A 9,540-nucleotide genomic window follows, 5' to 3' on the forward strand; every position below is an offset into this window, starting at 1 on the left:
AGGGGGCGGGACCCGGCGATCGAGGAGGCGGGGCCCAGTGACGGAGGAGTCGATCGTGGAGGAGAAGGAGGCGGACAGAGGATCAGGGCTGACAGGTAAGAGGGCTTGACCGCCTGCCTGAGACCCTGCAGAGCCTACCATAGAGAGTCTATGGTGGGCTCTGCAGGGTCACCCTTAGGTGGGCTGTTTGGGTTATCAGGTGGGCGTAACTAGAAATCACAGGGCCCCATACAAAATTTAGCTATGGGGCCCTGTGATTTCTAGTTACGCCCCTGGTGACGACCCACTGAAAACGAAGTCGCGACCCCCTTTTGGGTCACGACCCACCAGTTGAGAACCAAGGCCTTAGATGACTTCAGGATGAATATGTATCAGCAAACATATGTGTCAGTCATAGTAAAAATGTGAAAGCGACTTTTTTGGCCAACGATCACAATAAAGATTTGTACTTGATGAAAATCCTCTAGTTCCCTTTAGATACATTTGTATATATTAGATCGTGGAAATCAGCCCATCTGATACAGCACCATTCTCCGAGCTGATGAGCGTCGCATGTGGGTGACACATGCCTGGCCAAAAAACGCTCTGGGAAGGATTTCGATTGTTTCTATAGCTGAGAGAGTTTCCATAGCGTGCAATTAATGTACATAGAGTATGTTTATCTGAACAGACGGTGGGCTTATCTCGCCTGAGTGTGTTTATGCTCATCAGATGAGAAGTGAGATATGGCAAATCGGATATGAAGCGGGAAAGTCATAGAACCACACCGTGTACAATATAGATGTATGCAGGCAAGGAGGCAATGTCCCTAAAGAAAACCCATGTTGATAGAAACACAGGGACTGCCACTGATGAGAATGTCGGGTACCTGTCATGATTTTTCTAAACAAAGGTGAAAACCAGGAGCTGGGTCCGAGTTTCTGTTGGGTCAGTCGATCACTTGGGTGCCATTGCTAGAGTGTGGAAGTCATGGGAGTCTCCACTTAGTCTACATTCACACTTGAGCATGAGCATTTTTAGGCAATTTTCAGGCTTGAGCATTTTTGTTTTAGCCAATGGTAAGCAGATAGTTGTTAGGCACAAATATGCATGAAAAAGGTGCGTGATGCATTCTTGTCAGGTGCTCCCATGTGTCAACGAGGCCAACAATGCAAGAATCTGCCCCAATGACGAGGGAGCATGGGGCCGGCTTTACCGGCCAATCAGGAAGCCGGGAAACGTGTAATGACGCGCTGCCTTGCTTCCTGATACCGGAAGTATCGGGCTAGGCATCGGAGCATTTGGGCGAGTACGAGTACTCGCCTAAATACTCGGCATCGGCACAGATACCGATACTAGTATCGGTATCGGTGCATCCCTAGCCAAAACCTTTATGTAAGGCCACACAGGACTTCTTTATCAGGCATTACATGCCTGATGAAGGGTGCTGCATGGTGTCTAAACGTTGCTCCTGCACCTTTTGGTGATTGCTTCAATAAATGCTTTGACTACATTTTATGGATCTACGATGTTCTGTTGAAACATGTTCTGGTCTTGATCTTGCCATCAGTCGGTTGCTGTCTTCTCTGACTGAGCTGTTGGCAACACAAAAAGTCTACACAACTTCGCAACAGAATTCCCAGGTTTTTTGGATCAATATTATGGAACTATGCACAGGTTGAGACCCCTGAGCACCTGGTGAGCTGCCTCTGATTAGTAATAGCACATATTACTTGACTGAAATGTTTGGTCCTGTTGGGGGCAGTCAGAGTACCTTTGCATCGAGTCACCTGGGAAAGCTCTTCCTGCCCCCACCACACACACATTCGTGACCCAACCTCGGCTTCAGGCTGCCTCATTAAAGGAACGGCTCTGCTGGTAGCTGTATTGGGTAATACCTGTATTGATAATTGTGTCCACAGTTGTTTGACATGTTGGAATTGGTCCTTATAGGAACAAGGCACTGCTCAGTGTTAAATAGAAGTTCCATAATAGCCAACTGTGTCTCACCTTTAGTGCATGCTAGGGATCTCTTCTCATACTATCATTTGGCAGAGAAAGACTCAAGCAATATGAAGGGCGTTTTTTGAGTTACCCCTACTAACATTTTAATACTTCTTTCCTGTCAATGAGAAGGGACTTCTGGAAAGTTCTGGTGCCCTGCGGCTGGTACGGGACAGATCCTGATTCTTGATGGATATCTGCAGTCTAAAATGCGTTTATAAAGTCTTTCCCGTCTTCCTCCGCTCAATGCGACGATCTGTCAAACAATGTACAAGTCACAGAGCACGTCATCCCCCCTGGGAACCGTCTGGATTATCCAATTCATTCGGTAACAAGATCCGCAGCTGAACAATGTGTGCAGCACACTCTGACATAACATGTAATGTTATAGCCACACAGGGCACGCAAGAGGTTAACCAGAGTCCAGATTTTCATTCGGCTTAAAGTTAATTCTTCTCATTACAGATGTGAGCGAAACAGACAGACTGAAATGGCGAGATTGAATGGTCGTCTGTCCTAAAGAGAGCCTGTTACACGTACCCCGGCCTGCAAACAAGTACAGGAAATGTTCTACGTTTAATAAAGAGTCTCCTAAAGTGTATCTGTAGCACCACTCCACGTGTCAAGAAGGTGGAGAAAGTAAACTCACGTGTGAGCAGGTGACATTGGGTCCACTAGGGCGTGGAGGGACCGTCTCACAGAGGTTTGGACTTAGCTGCGTGCTGACCCCAGGTCGCAACCCATAGGTTCATCCTGCTTCTTGTAATAATAACCACTCACTTCTGCTCTCTCACCTTGTGCAGGGTGACTGGTCTTGTCTCCTCCCCCTCCTGTGATAAAGACCGCTCACTGCTGCTGTGCTTTGGTATCTGGAACCAAACCATTTGAGCTACAGTAGCTGTTCTATTGGATTGGACTACACAGACCAGCCTTTGCTTCCAAAGTGCATCAATGAGCCTTGGCCACCCATGGCCATGTCACCAGTTCACCGGGTTTCCTTCCTTGGACCACTTTTGGTCAGTTCTGACCACTGCAGACCGGAAACATCCCACAAGAGTTGCAGTTTTGGAGTTGCCCTGACCCATTTGTCCAGCTATCACAAATTGGTTCTTGTCAAAGTCCCTCAAATCATCACACTTGTCTATTATTTCTGCTTCCAACACATCAACTTCAGGGACAAAATGTTCACTTCCTGCCTAATATATCCCCCCCCCAAATGTTATGGCTGATCGGTATATATATTATAAATGTATGTACAGTATATATAAGTGCTTAATGCCATATTCCTCAAAAGAATGGATCAGGACCATTAAAATCTTGAGGTGCTCTCTTCTTTCTTTTGACTTGAAGTATCTACTCCTAATGGCCATGTCATGCTAGAGAACCGGTGTAGTCAAATCGTAAGGGGCAGCTGGTACACGCGGGCCGAAAATAAATAAATTAGGGTCTTTTTAGGAAGGTTTAGGCGGCTGAGTGAGTTAAAAGGAAGAGCGAGCTTATGTTCTCCACAACAAGCTGAGCAGAGAGCATGTGGCCGAGGCTGTTTAAGCCGTAATTACTCCCATATGAGAGGCCCAGTGATAAAACATAATTCACATGCCTCGCACACTCCTATAATCCTGCAGATTGTAACCTTATCTCAATTGGATTGAAGGTCGGGTTTCGCTGTGCTGAACAGAGCGCTCTTCGGCCTGTGCGGGCTCGGCTGAACACATATTACATATTTTCCAAAGCGTGCTTGACGTGACACACGGGCTTTGTTCGCTTCCAATGGGAGCCTCGAACACGATGGAACACGATGGATGTCCGAGATGTAGAGAACCGCTTAGAGTTCACAACGTTAAAGGGTCCATTCAACCCAAAAGTGGTACTTTGGTCAAAATTGGGACTCGGGTGGACTGCATCACTCCCATTTTATATTTTTGGGGTACGTCAGTGCTGGTTAGGGATATGTGGAGAGATTATGCAAAAATATATATTTGCCCGGATAAAACTCTTTAACATGCATTTAACTTTAACCCTTTCACTACCACCAGTGTATGTCATGCGTTGGCAGCAACGTGCAGCTTGTAGGCATACTTCAGATGGGTATGGCAGCTGGGAGTTTGCTTACATTTGCTAAGCCAGTGGAAATGATCACTTCCACAGGTACAGTAATATGCTACCTCCAGGGGCGTCCTGAGGCCGGATGTCACCTGGAGCGGGTGACACCCCACTGTGACGTCACTGCGCATGCACGTGACGTCATCGCGTATGCACAGCCATTTTGGTGATACCTGCCAGCAGCCATCTTGGTGATGGACGCCGGCAGAGAGAAGAGGGGACATTCACCTGGCGGGATAAGGCATGCCGACGGGTCCCCTCCTCTTTCCTGCAACTGTCGGGCTCTGGGTCCATGATCGAGTGCCCGACTTTTCAGAGGGGGTGACACCAAAATGACAAAAATGTCAGTCATTTTGGTGTCACCCCTGCAATGGTGTCACACGGTTACAGGCCGCACCCCCCTTGTGTGACGCCACGGGCTACCCCCAACACTAATACTCCCCCCTCCTCCCATGCCACTGACCCCCCACTTACCAAGTATTTTGACCTCATTCATCCATTCTGGGCACCCAGGACGTCGATGGCGAAAGCAGAGGCACTTGCTTACTGAAACTGGAAACGACGAGCTTAGGGTTGCCACCTGTCCAGAATCACCTGGACAGTTCAGGTTTTGGGTCCTGTATGTTCTGAAACCCGGACACTAGATGTCACGGTGTCAGACAAACAGGGCCAAGAACGGGGGCCTTTACATTTATGGTGTCTGTTTACTCAACGCAACCTCACCTTTTATATTTTACCAACCATTTTGTGATATATTGTGTTTGTGTGCACTTAAATTAATTTAAAATGTTTTTTTACTGAAAATGTGGGTTTGGTAAACGATTGCACTAATATCATGTGACATAAGAAATTGCAACTGCTGCCATTTTATTCTTCAGGGTCTTTGCTTTAAAGAAATATATAATTTTAAGGGGGTTTAAGTAATCTTCAGACCTAAAATACATGGCAATCACTGCTCCCCAGCTGGTTGATTGACAGCTGCTGTGATCATTAAGCAGCCGAGACTGGCATTTTCATGTAACTGCAGCTGGCACTTTTGCTGGACAGCTTGGCTTGTTACAGTGGGGTAATAGCAGATCTACTGGCAGGATCAACAGCTAATAAAACTGTTTAATGGGGAGGGGGGGGGGGGGGCTTAGAGAAACATATGTCACAACTATATGTGGCAGCCCGGTGGATGGGCCTTAATGGTCAGCTGCTACATATATGCTTTGTTATGTTGTACTGGGGTTGCTTAATGGGCGCCCCAGGAATGTGACCGAGCTGTCACCGACAGCTCACAGTCAACACCTGTGATCGGGAACACGTAGGACAGACTCCCGATTGCATCATCACCATGCAGCCAATAACAGTGAATGACTGAACAGAACAATCAAATGTTTGGCCAGAGTTCTTTTGAAGTAATTAACTCCTTATAATGCTCAAAGCTTCAAGCAGAACTTACATCAAGGCTTTTTTATGTTTTGAATAGGTTGGGGGTTATTGCTGGAGGGGTTTATTGCTGGAGGGGTTTATTACTGGAGGGGTTAATTGCTGGAGAGGTTTATTGCTGGAGAGGTTTACTGCTGGAGGAGTTATTACTGGAGGGGTTTATTATTGGAGGGGTTTAATGCTGGAGGGGTTTATTGCTGGAGGGGTTTATTGCTGGAGGGGTTTATTTCTGGAGGGGTTAATTACTGGAGAGGTTTATTGCTGGAGGGGTTTATTGCTGGAGGGGTTTATTACTGGATGAGTTTATTGCTGGAGGGGTTTATTACTGGAGGGGTTTATCACCGGAGGGGTTTATTGCTGGAGGGGTTTATTATTGGAGGGGTTTATTGCTGGAGGGGTTTATTGCTGGAGGGGTTTATTGCTGGAGGGGTTTATTACTGGAGGAGTTTATTGCTGGAGGGGTTTATTGCTGGAGGGGTTTATTGCTGGAGGTGGTAATTACTGGAGGGGTTTATTGCTGGAGGGGTTTATGAGTCCATTGGGAGGATTCAATGATAAAACTGGTAAACTAGAACCTAAACTTCACTGTGCTGCAGTTTTAAAGAAGAAAAAAAAACTAACAAATGAAAAAGGTTCATATTAGCTCTTCTGGATCATATCAGGATCAGGAAAAGTGAACACAGGGCTGAATTGTATTGTGTTCCCTTTGCTGTAATAACAAATAGAGTCCATTTGCCAGGCAGAAGATCATTTGGCAGATGTGAGTGTCAGCTCCTTTGACCATTCTGAACAGGAATATGGGATTTCTGAGGCTCGCATTCAGCGCAGACACCTGATGTGTGATAACATGTTTCCAGCAAGGCATGTCAGTATATTTCACGCTGTTCTTTCCCTGGAAAAAGCTCTTTATTGAGTTGGCTCTACGGAGGTTGAATCCCTCTAATTTTTCCACTTCTAACTGGCCTTTGTTCTGAGTAAAAATAAGTGTGCCACGTCCAGAACTGTGGGAAGGGACCGCACATCTGGGTCCGATTATCCGAGAGGGGTTATCAATAGAAATAAAGAACATCAACATGTTTAAAGGGAACTTGTCGGGGGTTTACAAGCAGAGCTCCCATCTAGAGGTGTTGGGTGCCATTGCCCTAACACCCAGGAGACATGCCAGTGTGCCAGGTGACATCATAGCTGGCGGTGCCTAGGTGAGTTCTGCCCTAGAAGTAGAACTGCTCATTGGGAGTCTCGGCATTGGCCGGCTCTGTGACAAGTAACTGGTAGGCAAATGATACAGCAGTATTCATCAGCTTTAAAGAAGAACTCTGTGAATTTTAAAAACGTACCCTGCAGTGGGGCTACACCAGTCCTTCAAGGGTTAAGCGCTCCTTTTGTCTTTAATGTGAAGGAGGGACTCTGATGTGAAGGGAGGACTCTGATGAGGGGGGGAGGATGGCACCGCCAGATACTTGCAAAACAGAAAAAAAGGGACCGGATAGGTTCCGAAACGTTGCTATGCATGGTGATAGGGAACTCTAGGCGACCAGCACATTTGAGGGACCAAACATTCCCTTTTCATCAGGTTTTAAACAAGTATGGAAGTATCTAATGAACTCTGGGTAAAACCTCTGGGTGTACTAATCTCCTCCGCAGCCAGGGCCACAGCCTGAACTTACAGATAGGAATGTTAAAATGTCCTGCTCACATAGTATTACTGGTTGACTGGTGTTGCTGACTGGTTGCTAAGACGCTGGAATCATGTTACATGACACAGGGTCAGAAAGGTGGAATTAGCCTTTAACATTACTGAAGTCCTGTTGAATGTGACTACTACTAGATGTACCATGACCTTGATAATGGAGAACCTTTACAAAACATCTCACAAAGGAAATTAGCTGGAAGAGATACAAATACACATCTCCTAACATCTAAGACAGATCTTTTATCCCAAACACAAATCATGTCCATATATTGCTGCTATTCACCCATATCTAGGTACGTTTTTGAGAAATGTGCCCCTAATATCAGTCTGAAAGATGGATATTTAGGAAGTTTTGCCCTACCAGGCTTTACAAAAAGTCATTAGTGTGTCCAAATCTGACCTGGCGGTAATGATATTTCCTCACCTGAACATCTCGATAAGGATCTGCTTACAATTACACAATTTAGGAATCCGGATGACAGAACTGCGTGATTCTATGTAGATATTGTAGGGGTTTACACCCCTAACACCCCCTGTAATAGAGCAGTGTTTTTCGGGTTTTCAATTTAGATATTACTATCCGCCAGTAGGGTGTACCCATGAGTTGTCCATGTGCTTCATCCACCAGGCTTTGTGTGACAGAGTACTGTGCTGGAGTGGTATCATTTGACTGAGGTTCCTTGATAGCCAATCAGTGCAGTGAACATCATAGTAGGAGGGATTGGCTATAGCAAACCCTATGAGCATGCTCAGAACTGGGGGGAGGTTGGTGCTCAGGTGCTGGGCAGCTGCCCAGGCCTAACGGTTAGGCCCTCAAGGCCTACCCTCATGGAATGCCATGTGCTGGCTGATTATGCTGGATCCACTACAGGGACCTTACCCATGTTAACAGAGGTCATGTGGACAATGGAGTCACCACAGGAACCTCCACTGGTCCAGGCTACAGTTTGTCCTGAAGCAGAGTATACACTGGAACCTATTTGGGAATGGAGACACTTCTGGCCTATTGAGAGGTAGAAGATGGACCTTCCACTAGGATCTGTATGCCTTACTAGAAGTGATACTATTCTATCATCAGCAGCTTTGGGTATTCTAACCTATCTATCCACATCTTCTATTCCAAGTTCTACAATAAATGTTTAAAAGGCATCCATGGACTCTATATCTGCTTACTCCTGAAAGAGGACATATGTATGTAAACACACCTGGGGACAAGGTTATCTCATCCGGGGTCCCACTTGTACACCACAAGGCCCAGCTGGGTGGAGGCACTGCCATTACAAATCGGTTACAGCCCCTTTACTCCTAGTTAGCAGAGGCTCAGGGTTTCCAGGTTACCACAGGTTGGCAGCGGTAGTTGATCGGAGACGGTCATCTCACATGACCCCCCCCACCCCGAAACAGGGCTACAATATTCTATGTTGATGTCAATTGAAAATTTTGCAGTTCACCTAATTGATCGATTTGATTATCACTACCAGTGAGTTTACACGGCAGCGGCTGTTCACTCATACCCCTCACTGGTTACACTGGATTCCAATGCAGGACCTTACCTTGTCCAAACCTGGCTGTCCTGTAGACCTCCTCTGCTCCTTTGTACCCCAACATCCGGCAAACCACGTCCCCATCCTTCTTATCCCAGCCGTCATCACAGATTGTTCCCCAGCGCTTTTCGTGATACACTTCCACCCGGCCTTCATGAGGACCGGAGCCGTTCACCAGCCGTAGCACGCCTTCTTCCGCCGACCCTGCAAAACAGCATGAGGACATGTGTCAAACATGGAGTTTTTTCTTTGGGTAATGTAACGGTAGCATTGTACCAATATTTTATTTTTGTAGCAGTCAATTTTAGGGACTTTTTTAAAAAGCTTTTAGGGAGCAAAGGCGGGGAGCCAAGACCAGACATCCTACGCCAATAGAGTGAGCACCTGTGACCTGTCGTGATTACAGGCAAAGTCTCATATTGGATTACTCCACTGATCTAGAAGAAATACACAAAGCTCACCAAGATTCAGGTAGGAAGCTTCCCTTCTCTGTCCAAAACCATACAATACTTTGATTCACAGATCTGATAACAAGGAATTTTGACTTTCTTATTCTGTATAATTGTTCCAGGTCAGCAACCCAGACAGTACTGAGGCTGGAGGGGGTCCACGTAACTGCCAGACAACTGGGATTTTGTCAGAAAGAAGAACAACAATAGGTAGACCTATTATTTTTCGAATGACAGGTTCTCTGTAAGTATAAGTGAGAAAATGAAGAATGTATAGAATACATGGTGTAAGGGGTGGAGAAGGTTTAACCATTGCTTTAAAATGAGCTCATGACTA

At 46.2% G+C, this 9,540-nt stretch overlaps 1 protein-coding gene across 1 annotated transcript in view; it reads right to left on the reverse strand.

The window, feature by feature from the left end:
- Positions 1–9,540, reverse strand: part of SCARA5 (scavenger receptor class A member 5) — a 202,323-nt gene that overhangs the window by 11,849 nt on the left and 180,934 nt on the right. Inside the window, exon 8 of the mRNA XM_018568477.1 lies at positions 8,764–8,958. Within this exon, the coding sequence (XP_018423979.1) occupies positions 8,764–8,958 (195 nt within the window). The remainder of the gene's footprint in view (positions 1–8,763; positions 8,959–9,540) is intronic.

Source organism: Nanorana parkeri, unplaced genomic scaffold, assembly GCF_000935625.1.
Source record: "Nanorana parkeri isolate BGI_ZX_2015 unplaced genomic scaffold, ASM93562v1 scaffold1192, whole genome shotgun sequence".
In the NCBI taxonomy this organism is placed as follows: Eukaryota; Metazoa; Chordata; class Amphibia; order Anura; family Dicroglossidae; genus Nanorana; species Nanorana parkeri.